Source organism: Rhodotorula graminis (assembly GCF_001329695.1).
Source record: "Rhodotorula graminis WP1 unplaced genomic scaffold RHOBAscaffold_9, whole genome shotgun sequence".
Taxonomy (NCBI): Eukaryota; Fungi; Basidiomycota; class Microbotryomycetes; order Sporidiobolales; family Sporidiobolaceae; genus Rhodotorula; species Rhodotorula graminis.
Genome location: NW_017264936.1, coordinates 725,640 through 746,981, shown reverse-complemented (window position 1 = coordinate 746,981; position 21,342 = coordinate 725,640). Strand labels below are relative to the sequence as shown.

Genomic DNA, 21,342 nt, shown 5'->3' with positions numbered 1-21,342 from the left:
TAAGCTACACTACTCTTTCTGCGATACGAGAGCGCGACAGACGAGCTGGCTACAAAAGTTGGGCAGGCTCGCGCTCGCGGATCGAGCGCGGGCGCCGTTGGCCGCATTCGCGCCGCGCAGCGACCCTCTTTTTGCCTCGGGCGTGCACAGGACGCCTCGCCGCGAGACTCTCGACGTGCGCAGAGCCGAGCGGGCGCGCCGTACACGCCGTGCCGTCGAGTTCTGGTGGGACCAGGCGCGCGCACGACCCCGAGCGCGAGGTGAGCGGTCGCCCGTCGTCGCCAAAAGCCCAGGGGCTGCCGTGAGAGGACACCCACTGGGACTCGTCGCCGTTGAAGAGACAGCGAGCGCTCGCGCGGCGGTCGCGGCAGCGCGAGAAGCCCAAGAGCTGCGCCGACGAGCCCTTGTTCGGCCTGGGTCGCGGGCCAGAGGCCTGGGTGCGCTGCGCACCCGCCGGCCACGGGCACGAGCCACACGGCCGCAGGCTGAAGCTTTGCCCGTGCCACACGAGCGCGATCCGACAAGGAGGGACGCGGGCGGAGCGAGTCGACGGCGAGGAGCGTCAAGCTGAGCGGGAAGGGCGGGGAGACGTCGTGCGAGCGGCGCAGGAGAAGCAGAGTCAAGCATGGGGCAGCGTCGCGTGCAGCACATCGCCGATCAGAGAGCGGGCGAAGGAGGAGAAGGAGAGGGAGAGAGCCGCACGTGGGCCAGACGAGGCGGACGGCAGCCGCCGTGGAACCGCTCGCGCTCACCCCGAGTCGAGCCAGCTGCAGCTCGCACTCGTTCCGCCGAGCTCTCCTCTACCGCACCGCACCACCGACCAGCAGCTCCCTCGCCTCGAGCTCCTCGCACTCGCCGGTCCCCACTTCTCGCCTCGAACCTCGATCAGCTCGACACCATGAAGGTGCGCCCCGTTCAGCCGCCGGTCCTGCGCGTTCTGCACTCACTCGCCCTTGCCCTCCCGCCCTACAGTTCGGCGCAGTCATCAAGGACGCCCTCTGTGCGTCCTCCCTCCCCTCGCCCGCTCGTTCATCTTGGCGCAGTGAGCTGACCCTCCCTCTGCCCCGCGGTACCGCAGACCAGGACTGGCAGGCGTCCTACATCGACTGTGCGTCCCGACACGGTCCCCTGCGTCCTCTCGCCGCCGTGTGAGCGCGCTGACCTCGTCCCCGTCCGTCCGCACCTCGTCATGCCCCCTTCCTCCGACTGCGCCCTCGCTCAACTACCTTGTTCGCCCGCTCAAAGACGGCGGCTTGAAGCGCTTCATCAAGGACCGCCAGGCCAAGAAGCAGTGGGACGATGCGGACGAGGCCGAGTTCATCAAGGGTCCGTCCTCGTCCAGATCCCTGCTCGCGCGCCCGACAGGCCACTGATCCTCCCTTTACCTTCCCTGCAGCGCTCGAGAGCGAGCTCGAGAAGGTCGCCAAGTTCCAGGAGACCAAGGTGCGCACCTGCTCACTCGTCTGTGGCGACCAGAAGGCGAGATGGGGGACGAGGTCCAAGATCCGGTCCTCGCCCGCCTGTCTAAGTCCTGCTTCACCCAGAGACTGACGACTAGACCACGCACCCAGATCGCCGAGCTGACGGAGAAGATCGACAACTACGAGGACGAGGTCAAGAACCTGATCGCGCTGTCGGGCGAGTCGAAGCGCCGCGAGTCGTCCTCGGGCAACGACAACGGCGAGGGCCCGTCCGCCGAGCACGGCGACGACCCGGAGGGCGCCGAGGCGACCGACGACAGCATGAGCGACACGTCGGACGACGAGTTCGAGGACCGCTTTGTCGACCTCGAGGAGGACCTCGCCAACGTCATTGCCGACGTGCACGACCTCGGCCACTTCTCGCACCTTAACTACACCGGCTTCATCAAGATCGTCAAGAAGCACGACGTGCGTCCCACCTCACGCCCTTTTCGTCCTCCTCGAGCCGAATCCTGACCCGTCCCTCCCTCCTTCGCCGCTCGCAGAAGCGCACCGGCTTCACGCTCAAGGGCCAGTTCATGCGCGACTTTCTCGAGAAAAGGCCGTTCTACAAGGAGTCGTTCGACGCCATCATCGTGCAGCTCTCGCGCCTGTACAACCTCGTGCGCACGCGCGGCAACCCGGTCCAGGGCGACGCGAGCGCCGGCGGGAACCAGAGCGCGTTCGTGCGCCAGACGACCAAGTACTGGGTGCGTCCACCTCTCTCTCTCTCTGTGTGTGTGTGTGCGCCCCGGTCAAGCCGAGGGCAAGATGGCGTGTTGCGCGAGCGTGAGGGGCCCGAGCACTCATCTCTCCTTCCTTCTGCCGCAGGTCCACCCCGACAACTACGTCCAGCTCAAGCTCGTCATCCTCAAGCACCTGCCTATCCTCGGTGAGCACCACGTCGCCAACTCTGCGGCCGAGAGCCCTCGAGATCGTCCCCTGACCCAGGAAATCTCCTTCGTGCGCCCTCACAGTCTTCGACAGCGACAAGGCCTTTGCCCAGGACGACGCAGCTATCACGTCCGTCTACTTTGACAATGCCGTGAGCCCTCTTCTCAATCTGGATGTTGCGTGGCCGTCCACTGACGATTCTCGGCGATTCTGCAGGACCTCGACCTGTACATGGGCCGGCTCGAGAAGACCGAGGGCGCCGAGGCCATTCGCCTGCGGTGGTACGGCGGCATGGGCGTCAAGCTGATCTTTGTGCGTCCCCCTGTCGTCCACCTCGAAAGCGCCGCACTGACCCTCGTCGTCGCCGAGCAGGTCGAGCGCAAGACGCACCGCGAGGACTGGACGGGCGAGAAGTCGGTCAAGGCGCGGTTCCCGATCGCCGAGCACCTCGTCAACGACTACATTGCAGGGCGGCACACGATGGACGAGACGTTCGAGCAGCTGCGCAAGAAGGGCAAGAAGAGCGACAAGGAGGTCGACTCGATGATCAAGCTCGCGCGCGAGGTGCAGGCCGCCATCAAGCACAAGAAGCTCGGCCCTGGTGCGTCCATGCTTGTCACCCTCGGCGGCAGGAGGAGCGGCGGCAGAAGCGACGGTCGTCGAGGAGGTGGAGAAGGAGGAGGAGGTCCGAGCGGTCACTGACTCTCTCGCTCGCGCGCCCGCAGTTGTCCGCACGTTCTACAACCGCACGGCGTTCCAGCTCCCGGGCGACGCACGCGTGCGCATCTCGTTCGACACGCAGCTGTCGCTCGTGCGCGAGGACAACTGGGACGGGCGCCAGCGGTCGGGCAACAACTGGCGCCGGACCGACATCGGCATCGACTGGCCCTTCTCGCAGCTGCCCGACGAGGACAAGGAGCTGTTCCCGTACGGCGTCCTCGAGGTCAAGCTCCAGACGCAGATGGGCCAGGAGCCGCCCGAGTGGGTGCGCGAGCTCGTCAGCAGCCACCTCGTCGAGGCCGTGCCCAAGTTCAGCAAGTTCATCCACGGTCCGTCCCTGCCTTTCTCCGACCTCGATGTCGGGGCCCTGACTGACAGCGCCCTTCCCCCTCGTCGACAGGCTGCGCGACGCTCCTCCCGAACCGCGTCGACCTCATCCCCTTCTGGCTCCCGCAAATGGAGTACGTCCCCCGCGTCTCTCTCACTCGTTCTCGCCCTCGTCAGACACTCACGAACTCGGCGCGTGCCTACCGCAGGACCGACATCCGCAAGCCGGCGACGCAGAAGGCGCAGATCCAGCGCCCGATCACGTCCGGCTCGGGCACCAACTCGGGCACGCCGTCCGACGTGCGCTCGGCCGACCTCGCACAGTACACCGAGCCGGTGTCGGACGACGAGGACGACGAGGGCAACCGGCACTTTGCGACGACGTCGGACGAGGCTGGCTGGGCCGACGTCGACCCGCAGGCGGCCGCCGAGGCCAAGGCGTTCCGCGACGCGCAGGCCAAGCTCCAGGTCGGCCCCGGCGGGCAGCAGGACCGCAGCCACCTGACGGCCGCCGGGCCCAAGCCGTCGTCGTCGTCGGGCAAGCCGCTGGCCGACCTCTTCCCGAAACTCACGCCGCAAACCTGTCCAAGCTCGTCGAGTCGCGGTACACGCTCGACCGGGACCGCGGTCTCAACGAGCGCTCGTCGAGCGGGCATGCCGCCTCGAGCGGCGAGGGAGCAGCAGCAGGAGGACGGGCGGGCGGCGAGCAGGGCAACAACGGCTCGGGCATCTCGCTCACGCCGGGCAGGGTCGAGTACGTGTCGTCGTTCCGGGCGCAGCAGGGCAAGAAAATCGCGATCCCGGTGCGCGTCGAGCCCAAGGTGTTTTACGCCAACGAGCGCACGAGTGCGTCCCTCTTCTCTCCCTCTCTCCGTGTCTCGCCGTCGACTGACCCTTTCCCTCCCTTTCACAGCCCTCGCCTGGATTGAGTTCTCGGTCGTCGTCTCAGCGATCGGCATCGGCATCCTCTCTTTCTCGGACCCGCACGGTGCGTCGCTCGTCATCCCCTTCTCCTCCTCCCGAGCCGAGCCCTGACCCTCTCTCTGCGGCCGCGTTGCCTCCCCTCGACAGACGATATCGCTCTCGCCGCCTCATCCATCTTTACGACCGTCGCGCTCCTTTCGATCTTGTACACGGCGGGCATGTACACCTGGCGCGTGCGCATGATCCGGTGCGTCCTCCTCCCCTTCCTCCTTCCTCCCCCTGTCACGCTCACCGTCCCTCCACCACGTCTACAGCAACCGCCAAGCAGTCAACTACCACGACTACTTTGGCCCGACGGCGCTGTGCGGCTTCATCCTTCTCGGCGTCATCGTCAACTTCGCGCTGCGCATCAAGCAGGGCCTGTGAGGGGTCAGGGCGTGAGAGGGAGGGACGGCTTTGCCATAGATGCTGTTTGTTCGTGAGCTTGTACCTTGCGTGTCTCTACTCGATCCTGTCTCGTGCGGCAGAGAGAGACCGCGAGCGTTGAAAGAGAACCAGCGTCGTTGCAAATGCTATGGCCCGCTCGGCTCGCCTTGAGCCCCTCGCCACATTTCTCCTCCTGCGTCATCGTCGCCATCGTCCGTCACGACAACCTGCTCGACCGTGGCCACGACCGCTGCAGAAGAAGGCCGCGACCGCTCGCGTCCGGCCTGATCCCGCTCGACCGCACCGCTCGCGCCGTCCCACGACGCAAGAAGCTGCTCATGCGCCGCAGCGACATGCGACTCGTGCTCGAATCGATCGACGTCGGCGACGAGAGCGCGCTCGACGAGAGCGCCGCGAGCGGCACGTGCGGCGACGTCGTCTCGACCTTCTCAAACGGCGCGCTTGGCCCGACGTCGACTGAGAGCACGAGCGCCGGATGCTCTGGGTTCTTGAGACTTGCGCCGACGCTACTCGGGTCGGACGTCGTGCACACGAGGCCGAGCTGGGCGCTCGCCACGCCTGCGCGTCCCTGAACGTCGCCGTCGACCGCGTGCGAGGACGAGCGGGCGACCGTCTCGAGGTCGGCGATGCGGCGTCGGCTGCGCAGGGCGTTGAGCGTGATGTACACGAGGGCGACGGTGGCAGGTAGGGTGAAGACCCAGAAAGCGGCGGTCGCGAGCGCCTCCTGGCTGCGGGCGAGAGAGCGTGAGCAGGTGGTCCTGGGAGGGAGGGACAGGGAAAGAGGGACGCACTAGCCCCAGCTGACGCCCTCGTACTGAGGGCTCGCAGAGTTGTAAGCTGCCCAAATCGCGATGCCGAGGACGCACAGCGAGACGAACGCAACGACACTGGCGAGCTGCGGGTGCGGTTTGAGAAGGCCGTGAGCGCTCGGGCCTCGAGGAATGCGCCATCCACCGCTGCCGAGAGAGAACAGTGGACGAACCGTCTGCAGGTCCGAGACGGCCTTTTGGAAGATGAGGACCTTGCGCGCCTGCGCCCGCTCGACCGCCGACGCCTCGCGCCCCTGCCGCCGAGCAAGCCCTCGCACCTGACGTCGCCCGAACCATGTACGTCTCCCTCGCTCTGGCGCCTCATTGCCCGCAACCTCCCCGAGTGCGTCGCTCGCCTGCGCCGCTGTTCCAGCCGGCGCGCAGCCGCCGAGCACCTCGACGCTCTCTCGGATCTGGCGGCGCATCCTCGCGCAAAGGAGCAGGCCGCCGAGGTCGACGGCGAGGATGAAGAGCGGGAGGACGGCGACAAAGGACCACTGGAGGGCGTTGGCGCTGCGTGGGCGGGGAGAGGGTCAGTGACGTGTTGCGATGAGGCGCTCGAACCCCCTGTTGAGAGAGAGAGGAGGGCGACGCACATGCGAGCGGCGTTCTCTGCGGTCTTGAGGGCGTTGAGAGGCGCCTGGAGCGGGAGCAGGTCGAGGAAGGTCGGCGCTCGGCCTGCGAGCGACGCCTCGAGCGCGATGAGCGCCTGCCGCAAGTCGAGGTACCGGTCGAACGTGCGCACGCCGTAGCTGGCCGTCACGATGGCGGTGACCTGGGGGCGCGCAGGAGAGTCAATCGTGGGTCTGAGCGAGGAGAAAAAACGCGAGCGCACGAGGTTGACCGAGAAGAGGAGGGCGCCGCCGCCGACGAAGAGGACGTTAGCCGCTCGCGCCGACATGTAGACCTTTTCGGGCTCGACAGCGAGCAAGAATGCCTGCATGTGCGTGAGAGAGCGTCAGGATCCGATCTGGTCGGAGGACTGGACGAGAAAGGGCGTAACCGAGAAAGCGGGACGCACCATGAGGCCGGACCACGAGATGACCCAGGCGGCGGCGAACATGAAGACGCCGATGAAGGCGCGCAGGATGATCCACGCCTTGAGCGACTCGTGGCAGCCGTATGCGCGCCAGTACGCAAAGACGCAGGCGAGCTGGAACGCCGAGTAGAGGAAGATGCTGACGGTCCACGAGGGTCGGGTGCTGCGTGCGGCTGTCGGTCAGACGGCCTGTACGGGGATGAAGGAAAGACAGAGGCGACGCACTTGATGGCGAGAAAGCGGCCGCTGGGTCGCTCGAGGAAGCGCACGAGCCAGAGACAGCGCCGGCGAGGGCGCTCGAGGGTGGACTGGCAGTGAAGGCCGAGGTACACGACGCTCAGGACCATCGACCTTCGGGAATGTGAGCGTCAGTGTGTGGCCAGAGAGGTTCAAGGACGAGAAGGAGAGACGGGCTCACAGGCTCGTGAGCGCCGCGAGGATGGCGACCCGGGCCGTGAAGCCGCCGGCGGCGGGTTTCGGGTAAGCGAAGGCGTCGAGCGCAGCGAGAAAGCGTGGCACAGTCTGTGCGTCGAGGGCGGGCGGCAGCATGGCGGACATGGCGCCTCGAGCTGAGCAGCGCAGGCTCGGGGGCAGAGAAGCGGAAGCAAGAGCCAGCGGCGGGCTGCGCCTTGGATCCAAGGACGGCTCGATCTTGCCATTCCGTGTGTGTGTCGGGAGCTTGTAGCGGGAAGGGCGGACCAGAGCGCGTCGAGTCGGGCAGCGGCAAGAGACCTCGACGAGCGAGGAAGGAGGGAGCGAGGGTGGGAGCGTGGCCCGGAGCGGGCCTCGGCTAGAGCAAGTGCGCCGCGGTGCGCCAGTGCAGGGCCGTGACAGACGGGCCCGTGCGTGCAGAGCGACGAGTGGAGGCGAGAGCAAGCCGGACGACAAGAGCTCGAGTCTCACGAGGAGCGACGAGGGCTTGGCTCACCCTCACTCGTCGCGTCCTGCACCAAGCATGGCCTGCTGAATGCCACCTCTGCTCGGTGAGCCGCCCGTCCACGCGCTGGGCACGAGCAGCGCCAGCCGAGAGCTGACCGTCCTCGTTCCCCCCGCACTCGTCGTCGCCTCGGAGCAGCTCTCTTCCCTCGCCTCACTAGACTATCTCGACCGCCAGCACCCGACACCGAGACCGACCTCGAGCTCCAGCCCCTGCGCAACCCGCACCCCGAGCCCACCTCGACTCGCCCTCGACCTCATCTCCCTTTCGTCCGCCGCCGACTTCCGGCACCAGGCGCCAAGATGAAGTTCAGCCACAGCCTCCTGTTTAACGCCGTCCCAGAGTGGACCAATCACTACCTGGCGTGCGTCCACCCTCTCTCCTCCCCTGCCCGCACGACCTCGCGCTCATCTCGATCGCTCCCCCCGCGTCGCGCTCGCAGCTACGACGCCCTCAAGGCCCAGATCTACAAGTTCGAGAAGCAGGCCGTCCTCGCCCAGGGCACCACCACGGGCCCGGCCACCCACTACCGCGACGAGGAGGAGGGCGCCGAGCCGTCGTCGTCGTCGGTCGGCCAGCCCGAGCGCACCTCGAGCGACGCCAACGAGCGCACCTTCACCAAGCTCCTCGACAAGGAGCTGCACAAGATCACCGAGTTCTACGTCGACAAGGGTCCGTCCCCACTCTCTCTCCCCTCACTCTCTTGCCGTCGCGCGCCCGTCGCTGACCCACGCCGGGCCCACGTTCCGCAGAGCGCGAACTCCTCGGCGACCTCGTCCTGCTCAAGGAGGACCTCGAGCGCCTGCGCGATGAAGAAGACGCCGACCTGTCGCTCGCCGAGTCGATCTCGCCCTCTCGCGCCGCCACGTCCGGGCGCCGTCCGTCGGGCTCGTTCGGCGGCGGCGGCAACACGGTGCGCAACAAGCCGAGCGCCGGCCTCTTGACGGCCACGAGCGGCGGGTCCGACAGCGAGGGCGACGACGACGACGACAACGAGGACGACGTCGACTCGCGCAAGAAGGGCGCGTTCGCAAAGATCCTCAACGACCCGCGCGAGTACGCCGAGGCGTCGCGCGCCGGCCGCAAGTCGGCGAGGCGCTCGAGCGTCGACCAGAAGAAGGGCAAGGGCAAGGTGCTCGGGCGGCGCAGGAGCCGCGCACTGAGCTCGGCGAGCGAGACGGGCGATCTGCTCGGCCTCGAGGAGGAGGACGGCGGCGAGGAGGCCCTCGACGAGGAGGAGGCGGACGCCGACGAGGAGGAGAGCCGCTCGCGGGCCGGTGCGCCGCAGCCTGCACGGGCGGGCCTCGCGCGCGGCGGTGGGAGCCGCCCTCGGCTGTCGAGCAAGCGCGGCATGAGCCGCATGTCGAACAGCCTGCTCACGACCGAGGAGGAGGGCCTCATGAGCGGTGCGGCAGGCGGCGCAGTGTGGGAGGGCCTGAGCGACTGGGCGATCGACACGCGCATCATGTACAAGCGCCGGCTCGCGAGCCTGTTCACGGTGCGTCCCTCCCCTTCCCTCGTTCGACTCGTCCTCGCCCCATCCTCCGACCCGACCCTGACAATTTCCTCCTTCGCAGACGCTGTCGGAGCTCAAGCAGTACGTAGACCTCAACTACACCGGCCTCAGCAAGGTGCTCAAGAAGTGCGTCCCTCTTTTCCCCTCTCGCCCACCTCGAGCGTGCCCTGACTCGCCCGCCCCTCACAGGTACGACAAGATCACCAACTCGTCGCTGCGCCAGCACTACATGACGACCGTCGTCGACCACACGTTCCCGTTCGAGCGCGCAACGCAGCAGCGCCTCCAGGGCGGCGTCCAGTCCATCATTCCGCTGTACGCCGACCTCGCGACGGGCGGCGACGTCGACCTCGCGCTCAAGCAGCTCAAGGCGCACCTGCGCGAGCACGTCGTGTGGGAGCGCAACACGGTCTGGCGCGAGATGATCGGCCTCGAGCGCCGAGGGTGGTCGGCCTCGGGCGGGTACACGGGTGCCGGCGGGCGGGGAGGGACGGCGGCGGGCGCGACGACGGGCCTGCCTGTCGTGCAGCCTGCGAGCCCGCCGAGCGGCCTCGAGCTCAAGCCCGCAGAGCTGAGCACGCCGCTCGGCCGGCTCCGGCTCCCGAGCTGGGTCAACGGCCAGACGGTGCCCGGTGCCGTCGCGCTCCTCCTGTTCGGCATCATCCTCAGCTGCCAGTGGTTCGACCGCGTCGAGGAGCAGAACTGCCTCGCCCTGCTCGTCGTCGTCACCGTCTTCTGGGCCCTCGAGGTGCGTCGCGCTCGTTCCCCTCCCTCTCGCCTCGAGCGATCTCGCCCGTCGAGACGGTTGCTGATCTTGGTGATCGCGCAGATCATGCCCCTGTTCGTCACGGCGCTCATGGTCCCGTTCCTCGTCGTCATCTTGCGCGTCCTGAGGTCGACCGACGGCGAGGACCGCCGACTGACGAGCGTCGAGGCGACCAAGTTCATCTTTGGCCAGATGTTCTCGCCGACCATCATGCTCCTGCTCGGCGGCTTTACGCTCGCCGCCGCACTCTCGAAGCAGAACATCGACAAGGTGCGTCCGCCCTTCCACGTTCTCCTCCAGAGCCGGCCTCGAACTGACCCGTCTTCCCTCGTCGGCCCGCCAGGTCCTCGCCACCAAGGTCCTCTCGCTCGCCGGCACTCGTCCGAGGTCAATCTTGTTCGCCTACATGCTCGTCGCATGCTTCGCGAGCATGTGGATCTCGAACGTGGCCGCGCCCGTTTTGTGCTACTCGCTCATCCAGGTGCGTCTCCCTCACCCTCTCTCGCCCTCGGGCTTTCCTCCCTCCCTCTTCCCGACCCACCTGGGTCCACGGCCTGCTCACACGCACCTCGAGTTGCGCCCTCAAGTCCTGGCACTGACTCGTCGCCGTCGCTCGTGCCCCTTCTCGCAACAGCCCATCCTGCGCACGCTCCCGTCCAAGTCGCCGTTCAGCAAGGCCCTGATCCTCGGCATCGCGCTCGCGTCCAACGTCGGCGGTATGGCGTCGCCCATCTCGTCGCCGCAAAACCTGATCGCGCTCGACTACATGAACCCGCCCATCTCGTGGCTCGGGTGGTTCAGCGTCTCGATCCCGGTGTCGTTCCTGAGCGTGTGCCTCATCTGGGGCATCCTCCTGTGGACCTACCGCGCCGGCACGAGCTCGGTCGCCATCAACCCGGTCCGGGTCAACAAGGAGCCGTTCACGCGCGCCCAGTGGTGGGTCAGCGGCGTCACGGTCGGCACCATCATCCTGTGGTGCGTCGAGACCAAGCTCGCGTGGCTGTTCGGCGACATGGGCATCATCGCCATCCTCCCGATCGTCGCCTTTTACGGCAGCGGCGTCCTGCGCAAGGTGCGTCGTCGCCTTTCTCCTCCTCCTTCCTTCCTCTCTCCTCGGGGCCGGGTTCCTGACGTCCTCGACCACCTCCCATACAGGCCGACTTCGATCATTCGCCCTGGTCGATCGTCTTCCTGGCAATGGGCGGTATCGCGCTCGGCAAGGCCGTCCTCTCGTCCGGCCTCCTCGACCAGATGTGCGTCCTCACGCTCTCCCTTTCCTCTGCCGCCCCTTCTTCCCTTTCTCCCCCTTTCGTCGCCCCGCCTGCGACCTTGCGCTCTCAACTCGAGGAGCGCGTCGCAGTCGAGCAGAGAACTGACTCTCTCCCTCCCTCGCAGTGACGCCGTCATCCAGGACGTCGTCCTCGGGATGGACATCTGGCCCATCCTCGCCCTGTTCAGCGTCATCGTGCTCGTCATCGGCACCTTCATCTCGCACACGTGCGTCTGCGACCTCTTTCTCTCTCCTGTCTCGCCTCGGCGTCTCGCACTGACGAACCTCTTCGTCCTCCTCGTCCCGTCTCTCGACCTCGCCCTCGCCCTCGTCTCACTCTCGTATGCCCGCAGCATCGCGGCCGTCCTCGTCGTCCCGATCGCGGCCCAGATCGGCTCGGCCATGGAGACGCCGCACCCGCGCCTGCTCATCTTTGCGACGAGCCTCGTGTGCTCTGCGGGCATGGCGCTCCCCATCTCGGGCTTCCCCAACTTGGCGGCTGCGAACCAGGAGGACGAGCTCGGACAGAGGTGCGTCGCGCTCTGTTCGCCCTTTCTCTCGAGCGAGCGAGCGAGCGAGGCGGCAAGAATCGGCGACTGACTTGACTCGATTTCCTCCTTCCTCCCTCCTCTCGCCTCGACCATCCTTTCCTCCCTCCTCCTCTCGCCCTACACCCTCTCACTCTCGTCCCTTTCTCGACCCTCGTCTTCCTCGCCGCCCGCCCACACGCCCAGGTACCTCTACCCGGGCGATTTCTACCGCAACGGCGTCCCAGCCTCGATCGGCGCGACTGCCATCGTCATCACGATCGGGTACGCCATCATGCGGCTGCTTGGACTGTGAGCGAGGTCGTGCGCGAGGGAGGGAGGGAGGGAGAGGGGGAGAGAGCGGCTTCGGGATGGCCGCGAGGAGGTGGCAGGGCCGCGAGGCGTGCGGCGCCGCTCGAGGGGCAGCAGGGCGCGTATGTACCGAGCGACGGACCGCCGAGCTGGCGGCGACGCGGGCGGTCGGCGACGGACGAGTCGGGCCTTCCCTTTACTCTCTCTCTCTCGGTCTCTCTCTCTCTCTCTCTAGACGCGCCCCCTCGCTGTACCCGTCATTATTCTTTTCCTTCTGCGCACGCTCGTCGATGCGACGAGAAGAGGCGAGCCGCAGAGCAAGATCGAGAGCGAGAGGTGCGACGAGCTGAGCGAGGGGGAGACGAAGGGGGCTCGGACCGCTTTTTCGCGGCGGGCTCCGAGTGGACGAGCGGGCGACGGGCCACGCGCACCGCATCAGCTCGGGGTGTGTCGCGGGGTCGTGCTCGAGCGAGTGAGCGAGCGAAGGAGCGAGCGAAGGAGCGAGCGAAGGAGCGAGAGCGGCGCGTGCGGCCGAGGACGAGGGAGGGCCGCGGGCATCCTCGAGGGGGGGGGGGAGAAACGCGGCGCGAGAGAGAGAGGCGCGGCGGCATGCGCGAGAGCGAAGCGGCGGGCGTGACAGACCAACGAGATGGGCAAAGGCTGAGAGGCGCGGACGAGAAGGAGGAGCGCCTGGCGAGAGAAGGAGAGCGAGAAGGAGAGCGAGAAGGAGAGCGAGAAGAACAGCGAGCAAGACACCATCTTTCTCTCTCTCACGCGCACACTCGCCGCACGCACGCGCACAGCCGACTCGTACACGTTGACCCCCTGCGTCCCTCTACAACTTCTCCCCATCGGCGCCCCTCTGCTCCGGCAGGCCCTCCAACCGTCCCTCCCTCGCCCTCTGCGCCTCGTCCCCCTCGAGCCTGACGGCGTCGATCCTCTCGACCCCCAACTCGTACCGGCCCTCGAGCGGTCCGAGGACCGAGATGCCGACGGTGCGCACCTCGGTGCGGAGCATGTCGAGCTGGGTCGCAGAGAGGTCGCCCGAGTTTGTGAGGGCGAAATCGGAAAAGGGGATGAGGACGTCGGTCCAGGAGTGCGGGGAGGTGTCGGTGGGAGGGGAGGGGAGCCAGAGACGGTGCTGGAAGAGGTCGGAGCGGACTGTCGGTGGGTGGGGTCGGCGGGCGAGCGGGAGGATGCGAGGGAGGGCGCAAGAGAGAGGGCGAGAGGGGGGCCGAGCGGACGTGGTGGGGGCGAGACGGAGGAAAAGAGGGGGTGGAGACGCCGGTCAGTGAGTCGCACACAGAGGAGAGAGAGAGAGAGAATGGGACGCACCGGGTCCCTCTGTCTGGATGTTGACAAAGTAGCGCATGCCGTCGCCCGAGCTCCTGACCCTGAGGCGCAAAAAATCGTGGAGGCTCGTGTCCCAGGTCTGGGTGCCAAAGAGGGACGTGCGCTGCTTGTTGCGGAAGCCGGCGTAGCCACCGCGCTCGACGACGCCAGGCTTGCGGCGGCCCGGGTTGAGGTCGTTCGAGAGGGTGCCGTAGAAGCGGCCTTTGCCTTCTGGGCCGAGGTCGAGGTGGACGGTGCTGCGGCCGCCTGCGGGTGGTGGTGGGTCAGTGTGAGAGAGAGGGAAGGGCGAGTGGGAGGAGCGAGTTGACGGACCGAGGTCGGCGTCGCAGCCGAGGGCAAAGTTGGCGATGTCGTCCGGGGTGGTGAGGGACACTAGTGGGAGGACGGCGCCATTGGGGATCTCGGGGCTGGCGCGCAGGACTGTGGGTGGGTCGGGAGAGAGTGAGGTGAGCGAGGATGATGATGAGGAGGGAGGGAGGAGAGAGGGGGAGACGGACCCTGTTGAGACGAGGCCTTGAGGTGGTCTATGCTGCGCGAGAGGTAGTTCTTCCAGGCCGACATGGTGTGGCTCAGGCTCGGTGGCGGTGAGGAGACGAGAGCTGATGAGGTTGGTTCGAGGCGATGGCGCAGCGCTCGTCGACAAGCGGGGCCCACGATTCACCTTTGCACAACTCGCCGCAGGCAAAGACAGAGGTGCAGACCAAGCGTGTGACAGCAACGACACTATGTACGAGCCCGCCAGACCCCACAGGCAAAACCCGCAACTCTGAGAAAAAGCGCCTCCTGTCCTCCTCGTCGACCCGTCCTCGCCCGCTCTCGCACACGCCGCACACGCTCAGTCGTCCTCGAGCACCATCGTCTCGGTCGCCGTCGTCTTGCTGCGCGTCGCCGGGGCCGGGTCACCGTCGACCGGCGGCTGCGGCGAGTCGACCGTGGCGTGGCGCACCTTGACCTTCTTGCCCGGGCGGGGCTCGCCCTCGTCGTGGGAGGCGCCAGGACGCTCCGAAGACGACGAGGACGACGACGGGCCCGTGTCGAAGAGCGGCTGGTGGACGAGGTGGTGCGACCGCTGCTGCTGCGTCTGGACGAGCGCCGACGACGACGAGCCGCGCGAGGCCTGCTCGTCTCGCGGCATTGCCGTCGAGGTCGTCGAAACCAGCTTGGCGACCGCGCTCGACGAACCCGCCGGCGCCGACTCGCTGTCGCTCAGGACGAGGTCGGGCGCGGACGGCTTGCCCTTGGCCTCGGCCTTCGACGACGATGACGGCGCCATGCGGTGGTGCACGCCGTGCTGCTGCTCCTCGACCTCGCGAGCTGCGGCGCGCTCGGCCTCCTCGCGGTTGCGCTCCTCCTCGCGCTCCTCGGCCCGCAGCCGCTTGTACTCCTCGCGCTCGAGCCGCTCCTTCTCGCGCAGCGGCGCGATGACCTTCTGCCACGCCTTGCGCAGCTGCTCGACCTCGACGCGCATGACGGCGCGCTTCTGCTGCGCGACGTCGCCCTTCCACAGGTCGAACGACTGCGACTCGAGCTCCTTCTTGACGACGTCCTTCTTGCCCTTGTCCTCGTTCTTGGACGACGGCTCCAGGTGCGCCGCGAGCGCCGCGTCGAGGTACAGCTGCGGGTTCTTGAAGAACGTCTCGACGTAGTGGAGCAGGTACAGGCCGCAGTCGCACGAGTTGGGCTGTTGCGGGACCTGCGAGGAGGGAGGAGGGAGGAGGGAGGAGGGGGCGCGCGAGTCAGTTTCCGGCGGCAATGGTGGCAGATGGTGCGAGAGGAACGTCGACGACGCACATTGACCTTGACGACTTGGACGTCGTCGGGCGACGTCTCGTTCAGGCCCCACTTGGACGCCGCCTCGCGAACGAGGTAGTCGCGGACGCGGTTCGCCACCTGCTCGTGCGGCGCGCCGAGCCAGTCGAACGTGAGGACCCAGCACCTGCGCACGACCCAAGGGCGAGTCAGTACACGCCTACTCCGGCCGGTGAACGAGGGCGCAGAGGAAGGAGGACGCACTTGTCGGCGCTCGTTTTGACCTTCTCGCCCAGCTCGGCCTCCTCCTCCTCCTCGCGCTCCCTCGCGAGCTTCTCCTGCCGCCCGAGCTCCGAGTCCTGCTGCGTGAACGCCATCGGCGCCGCGGCGACCGGCTTGCGAGATGCGGCAGCGGGAGGAGGAGGCTTGGTGATCGCGTTCGGGTTGACGATGATGGCGAGGTACCAGTGCGGGCTGCGTGCACGGGACGACGACGTCAGGGACCGGGTGCGCGAGGCAGGCAGAGGGCAGGCAGGGAAAGAGGACGACGCACGCCGCGTTGATCGGCACGACGATGAAGCGTTTCTTGAACAGGTCGACGCGCTGGGTCCACTTCTCGACGAGCAGGTACGGGTCCACGCCGCGCTTGAGGTCCTTGTTGATCGACAGCCGCTGGTAGAAGAACGAGTTGAACACGTGGATCTGCGGCCCGAGTTTGGCGGCGTCGGGCACGCCGCGGTCGCGCTTCTCGATGTTCTCCATGATGCGCCTGCGCGAGAGGGGCGGGTCAGTCCCTCGTCCTGAGCGTCACGCACGTCACAAAGAGAAGAGAGAGAGAGGGACGCACTTGAGGCCGAACTCGATGAGCGTGTCGTTGAGGAACCCCTCGTCGCGCAGGCGCTTCGTGTCGCCCCACGTGACCGAGACGGCGTCGAGCTCGTGCATCGGGTACTCGAAGACGCTGCGCGCAGCTCGAGAGGGTCAGGAGGGCGAGAGAGGAGAGGAGAAGAGAGAAGGGCGGGAACGCACATCTCTTCTGCGCCGTAAGGAGAGACCGAGCGCGGCTTGGCGAGCGTCTTGCGCGCCGCTGCGACTTGGCCGTCGCCGGCGGACGCCGAGGTCGGAGGACGGCTGCTGCGACGAGAAGGTCCACCCTCGCTCTCGACGTGGTCGCCGGCGGCGTCCGTGTGCAGGCGAGGCGCCTTGGCGGCGACGGGCGCGTTCGGGAAGCTGCGCACGGTGACCTCGACGGGTCAGGGTGGGCGCCCTCTCTGCCTCTGACGATCAGGGAGAAACAGGCGAGGCGCACATGAGCTTCGACTGGCTGGGCTTGGTCGTGCCCGACTGCTTGCCGGCGCGCTTGTCCATCTTGTCGACGAGGTCGTTGGCGGCTCGCCTGCTGCCGTCGAGGCAGAACTTGGTGAATCCCGCCTCGCTGCGGCTGCGGGCACACACGCTTCAGTCAGGTCCTTGACGTACGGCACGCTAGGCGCCAAGAGAGAGAGAGAGAGATGGGAGAGGATCGACGCACGACGAGCGGGTCGAACGCCAGGCGTCGGCGCACGACTTGAAGACGTGGTCCACCGCGGTTCTCGGCTCGTCCTTCCACATCATCATCGGCGAGTCGTCAACAGGAAAGACGACGGTGCGGCGGCGGGCGTCGATGCCTGTTGGCGGTGCGGTCGGGTGTCAGGCGGCTGGCGGGGACGGGTTCGAGAGACAGGGGGCGAGAGAACTCGAGACGCACCGTCTGAAGAAGTACCGCAGGCGCGAGCGAGTTGCTCAAAGGCGGTGCTCGACTCGTTGAAGCCAAACTCGAGGTACGGGATCGACGACTCGTCGCGCTCGTCGCAGTACAGGACGCGGTCGACGTCCTTCTGGCGGAACTCGCACACGACCTCGGACTCGGCGTTGGGGGCCGACTTGCGGCGCACCGTGAACTTGGGCTTGGCGAGCGCGCTGTACAGGAGCGTGTACAGGCCGGTCCGGTGGTCGAGAGGGACGTGCTGGCGGCCGACGAGGAACGTCTCGAACAGGAGCGTGTGGACCTGGTCAAACGGCGCGTTCTTGTTCTCGACCTTGATCTTGCCCTTGTCGTTCGACGCCTGGGCAGCGCGAGGCATCTTTTTGCCCGCCGAGGAGGGAGGAGGGAGGAGGGTCGAGGGTGGAGGGAGGAGGGAGGAAGGAGGAGGGAGGAGGGAGAGTCAGGGTCCTGCTCGTCGAGCACCGACGAGAGAGAGAGAAAGAGAGGGAGACCGAGCGCACCTTGGGCCTGAAGTCTTGCGCCACCGACGGCTTGACCTCGACCTTCTTCTCGTCCTCGGCGACGATCGCCGGCACGCTCGGGCGCTGCGACGAGCCGGCGTGGTCGTCGTCCTCCTCCTTCTTGACCTCGTCGTCCTCCGCCTTCTTGACCTCGTCGCTCGGAGTCGACTCGACGACCGTGACCTTCTTCTTCTTGCTCCCGCGACTCGCCGTCGTGTCGTCGGCCGTCGCGCGGTAGGCCGCCTCCTCGTCCTCGTCCTTGACCTCGAGCTTCATCTCGACCTGGAGCTGCTGCTCGATGGCGACGCGCATCTCGGGCTCCGTCTGCGGGTCGTTCTGGTGGACGACGCGCGGCGCCTGGGCGGTCGACGAGCTGGCGGAGGCGGCGGCGGCGGTGGGGCCGGCGCGCGAGCCCGAGGTCGGGGCGGGCGGCAAGTCGGGGAAGGCGCTCGACGAGGCGGCCGATTCTGCGACGAGGCGGGCGAGGGAAGTCAGTCTCGGCGAGGGCGAGAGAGAGAGAGGGCGAGAGAGAGAGAGAGAGAGAAAGAGAGAGGGACGTACGGTCGGTCTGGCGGTTCCTGATCAACTCGCGCCCATCGGGTGCGATCTTCTTCCCCCATTTCTCCAGCGCCGCCCGGTTCTTGGCCTTGGCCTCCTCGGACGGCCCTCGCCCCGCTGCGCCGCTGAGCGGGAAGTCGACGCGGCCGCCCGCCGCCAGGCGCTTGAGGCCCGCCGCGATGAGCTTGAGGTTGGGGCGAGGTTCATCGAGGCGGTCGAGGGGGAAGACTTGGTGACGGCGAGGAGGAGGAGGAGGATGCGAGGGCCACTTGGGCGAGTCGTCGGCGGCGGCAAGGGCGTGCGAGTCGGCCTGGCGCTGGTCGAGGGCTGGTGCGGGCGACGTCGGGATGGGCGGGGTCGAAGGAGCGGGGCCGGGAGGGACGACGTCCTTGCGAGGAGGCGACTTGGCGCGCTCGTCGTCGCGCAGGTCGCGACGGACGACCGGCGGCGGCGGCTGCTGGTGCGAGACGTCCATCGAGCGGTGGCCGCGAGGTGCGAGCTGGCTCTGATCGAGGAGGGGCTGGCGGTTGGCGGCGAACGAGGGGCCTGCGGCAGGAGCGGGACCGGACCGTTGCGAGCTGCTGGCCGGCGAGTCGCGCTGCTGCGGCGGCTGAGGCGGGGTCGCACGGGACGTGGACGTGGACGTGGGGACGGACGGGCGAGACGAGGTGCGTGGCGGGCTAGCACGAGTCGGCGCGGCGAGGATGCTTGGCGATGCGCCGGCGGGGAGCGGTGCCGACGAGGAGGGGCCGACCGAGTCGTCGCGATCGTCGGTGAGTTCGACGGTGTCGTAGTCCTTCTGTTGTCGGTGCGCGTCGTGTGGCGGTCGGGGCGAGGTGGGTTGAGGAGAGGGGAGGGAGGAGAGGGAGGGGAGGACCGAGGAGGAGAGGGGTCAGTCAGGCGCTCGCTCGAGAGGCAGGGCGAGGGCCGTGAGCGCACCTGTACACTGTTCTCGTGGGGCTGAGCTGTCGAGCTCATGCGCTCAGGCGAGTGACGACCGACAGAAGCGACGAGTTCAAGGCCTCGAGTCCGAGATGGCTCGTCCGAGGAAAGGGCTCGCGAGGCGGTTGCGGCGCGCGTTCGAGCGTGGTTGTCGTGCTTGAGCTGCTGTACTCGGGGCACGCACGGGCAGCGACAAGGGCTCGAGGTGCGAGAGCCACCTCGACCGAGTCGTCGCCTCTCTCGAGGTTCGGCGACGACGAGCCAGGTCAAGCCTCTCGGGCGCGCATGTCCTCGGACGCAGTCTGTCAGGATCTGCTCGATACATGATGTGGCTCCTGGTGTGCGGGATGTGACGGAGAGGAAGAGAGAAGTGATGAGGGCGATGGTGCGCTGCCGACGCCAAGTTCCCCGCCTCGGCTCGTCTCCTCCCTCTCCCTCCACCACGCACGCTCTAGCCAGCAGAGAGTGCACCCGCACACCATGACGCTCCTGCACCCTGTCACACCGCACCACGCGCACCACTCGCTCATCCCCGCCATCTCGACCTTCACCTCGTTCCTCCCCTCGTCGCTGTCGATCGACCACCTGCGAGCGTGGTACACCAACCCTGCCACCGACCCGCTCCACCCGGCCATCGCCTTCTCTCTCGTCACCTCGGCCGTCGTCTTTGTCCTCGGCGAGCTCACCGGTCCGTCCTCCCTCACCTCTCCCGGTGACGTCGACTCACCGCGCTCCCCTCGCAGGCAACGTGTCGCAGGTCGACCGCCTGTGGACCTCGCTCCCGCTCATCTACTCGGCCCACTTCACCTTCTGGCCTCTCGTCACGGGCCAGGTCACCCGCATCGCCGACCTCGACCACCGCATCCTCCTCGTCTTTGCCCTCCAGTGCGCCTGGTCGGCCCGCCTCACGTACCAGAGCGCCCGCCGCGGCTTCCTCACCCTCAACCCCTGGGGCGAGGAGGATTACCGCTGGCTCGTCGTCCGCAAGCGCCTCCCCAAGTGGGCCTTCTCGCTCCTCGACCTTGTCTTTATCGCCTTCATCCAGAACCTCCTCCTCCTCGCCGCCGACCTCCCCCAGTACCTCCTCCTCACCCACGACCGCGCCGCGTCGTCCCACCTCTCGCAACTCGCCCGTCTCAAGCCGGGCCACGCCCCCGTCGCCCGCGTCCCGCTCAACCTCGCCGACGCCCTCCTCGCCGCCCTCTTCATCGTCACGCTCGCCCTCGAGATGCGCGCCGACAACGAGCAGCAGGCGTTCCAGAACATCAAGAAGCGCGCGCTCGACAAGCGCACCAAGGGCCACGCCCTCACCGTCAAGGAGCAGACGGCCGTCGAGCGTGGGTTTGTCGCAGAGGGACTGTGGGCTTGGTCGAGGCACCCGGTCCGTCGCACACGCTCTCTCTCTCTCGAGCGTATCTGCTCCCTTCCCCCGTCGCTCTCCCTTGGGCGCACGGTCCCCCTCCCTCGAGCCCGTCGGCCCCCCTCGTCCTCCTTCGACCCTCCTTCCCTCACGCAGCCTCTCTCCCACACCGCGAGCCTCACACTGACACCCTCGCTCCCTCCACCACCGCAGAACTTTGCGTGCGAGCAGGCGACGTGGTACATCCTCTACGCCTTCACCGTCGTCCCCTTCCTCCCGCTCGCCCAGTCCTTCACCTCGCACCCTCTCTCGACCCTCGCCCACCTCGGCTCGTCGACCCCGTCCGACAAGGCCCAGTCGGCCACGGCCAAGCTCGTCGACCTCGTGTCGAGCGTACCCGGCGCCCTCCTCCCCTCGCACGTCGACCTCGACATGGCGCTCGCGGCGCTCCTCCACCCGTACACGACCCTGCGCGCCCTGTCGCCCGTCGACCCGCTGTCGCTCCTCAACCAGGGGGCCCTGTCGCGCCTCGGTGCCCAGGCCAAACTCGCGGCGCACGTCGCGATCGCAGAGGTCAGGGCCGACGAGGGCACGTACTGGAACTATGCCGTCCTCGCGCCCGTCATCATGAGCGCTCTGTTCTTCTCGAGCACCATGTTGACCGAGGAGATCTCGGCCGGCAAGTACCCGTGAGTCTGGGCCGGCTTCCCTCTCTCGCGCTCGTTCCCCTTCCTTCCCCTCTTTCCTTCCTCGGTCGTCTCGCCCCCGTCATCTCTCTTCTCGCGTCCTCTGTCGCCGTCATGCCGGTACTGACCTCGTCCTTCTCTCCTTCCCCTCTCGCCCCCGCCCTCTCCCGCCCCTCTCCCTCCCCGCTCTCTCGCCTTCCCTCCCTCGCCCACGGGTTAGGGTTAGGAAATTTGGCTGTCCAGCACCTCTACTTTTCGAAAACCTGCTCTTTTCCTGCACTTTCCTCTTGCCCTGGCACCTTGTACAGACCTTCACAAACCTTTGGTGGCGTAACCCTTGAGAGAGTTAGGGCTTGAGTCTAGGGTAACTACCCCTGGGGGGTAGACTGGGTCTGATTACACTTTCTCCTTAGGAATCGCAATACAAACGGGCTAAGTGAGCAACAGAGTGGCAAGCTGTTCTTCCTTCCAAACCTCTCTC

At 67.3% G+C, this 21,342-nt stretch overlaps 6 protein-coding genes across 6 annotated transcripts; 3 read left to right on the top strand and 3 right to left on the bottom strand.

Annotated features, from left to right (window-relative positions):
- Positions 1-898: 898 nt before the first annotated feature.
- Positions 899-4,751, top strand: RHOBADRAFT_45336 (uncharacterized protein; the record flags this gene model as incomplete). The annotated part of the gene is made up of 18 exons (XM_018414590.1): positions 899-904; positions 973-1,000; positions 1,079-1,108; positions 1,246-1,326; positions 1,397-1,443; positions 1,572-1,889; positions 1,967-2,170; positions 2,292-2,352; positions 2,438-2,505; positions 2,571-2,666; positions 2,727-2,955; positions 3,080-3,403; positions 3,475-3,535; positions 3,611-3,869; positions 3,992-4,247; positions 4,315-4,389; positions 4,473-4,572; positions 4,640-4,751. The coding sequence occupies 18 exons, from the start codon at positions 899-901 to the stop codon at positions 4,749-4,751; spliced, it is 2,355 nt and encodes a 784-aa protein (XP_018270088.1).
- A 146-nt stretch (positions 4,752-4,897) lies between these two features.
- RHOBADRAFT_45335 (uncharacterized protein) lies at positions 4,898-7,178 on the bottom strand (the record flags this gene model as incomplete). Its single annotated transcript, XM_018414589.1, has 10 exons — positions 4,898-5,001; positions 5,076-5,500; positions 5,564-5,667; positions 5,755-5,835; positions 5,977-6,094; positions 6,178-6,356; positions 6,417-6,518; positions 6,603-6,783; positions 6,846-6,971; positions 7,039-7,178. The coding sequence occupies 10 exons, from the start codon at positions 7,176-7,178 to the stop codon at positions 4,898-4,900; spliced, it is 1,560 nt and encodes a 519-aa protein (XP_018270087.1).
- Positions 7,179-8,936: 1,758 nt separating this feature from the next.
- RHOBADRAFT_37896 (uncharacterized protein) lies at positions 8,937-12,219 on the top strand. Its single transcript, XM_018413473.1, has 10 exons — positions 8,937-9,055; positions 9,135-9,199; positions 9,263-9,821; positions 9,903-10,109; positions 10,183-10,320; positions 10,474-10,911; positions 10,995-11,092; positions 11,235-11,336; positions 11,463-11,639; positions 11,844-12,219. Exons 1-10 carry the CDS (start codon positions 8,957-8,959, stop codon positions 11,950-11,952), a joined length of 1,992 nt encoding a protein of 663 aa, XP_018270086.1. The 5' UTR covers positions 8,937-8,956; the 3' UTR covers positions 11,953-12,219.
- A 564-nt stretch (positions 12,220-12,783) lies between these two features.
- Positions 12,784-13,862, bottom strand: RHOBADRAFT_45333 (uncharacterized protein; the record flags this gene model as incomplete). Its single annotated transcript, XM_018414588.1, has 4 exons — positions 12,784-13,109; positions 13,284-13,547; positions 13,614-13,721; positions 13,799-13,862. 4 exons carry the CDS (start codon positions 13,860-13,862, stop codon positions 12,784-12,786), a joined length of 762 nt encoding a protein of 253 aa, XP_018270085.1.
- Positions 13,863-14,136: 274 nt separating this feature from the next.
- On the bottom strand, positions 14,137-18,851 carry RHOBADRAFT_54603 (uncharacterized protein; the record flags this gene model as incomplete). The annotated part of the gene is made up of 12 exons (XM_018417409.1): positions 14,137-14,994; positions 15,093-15,237; positions 15,315-15,524; positions 15,604-15,819; positions 15,898-16,011; positions 16,080-16,280; positions 16,360-16,491; positions 16,582-16,717; positions 16,798-17,155; positions 17,316-17,782; positions 17,877-18,672; positions 18,813-18,851. 12 exons carry the CDS (start codon positions 18,849-18,851, stop codon positions 14,137-14,139), a joined length of 3,672 nt encoding a protein of 1,223 aa, XP_018270084.1.
- A 444-nt stretch (positions 18,852-19,295) lies between these two features.
- RHOBADRAFT_54602 (uncharacterized protein) lies at positions 19,296-20,869 on the top strand (the record flags this gene model as incomplete). Its single annotated transcript, XM_018417408.1, has 3 exons — positions 19,296-19,503; positions 19,559-20,196; positions 20,389-20,869. The coding sequence occupies 3 exons, from the start codon at positions 19,296-19,298 to the stop codon at positions 20,866-20,868; spliced, it is 1,326 nt and encodes a 441-aa protein (XP_018270083.1).
- Positions 20,870-21,342: the final 473 nt, after the last annotated feature.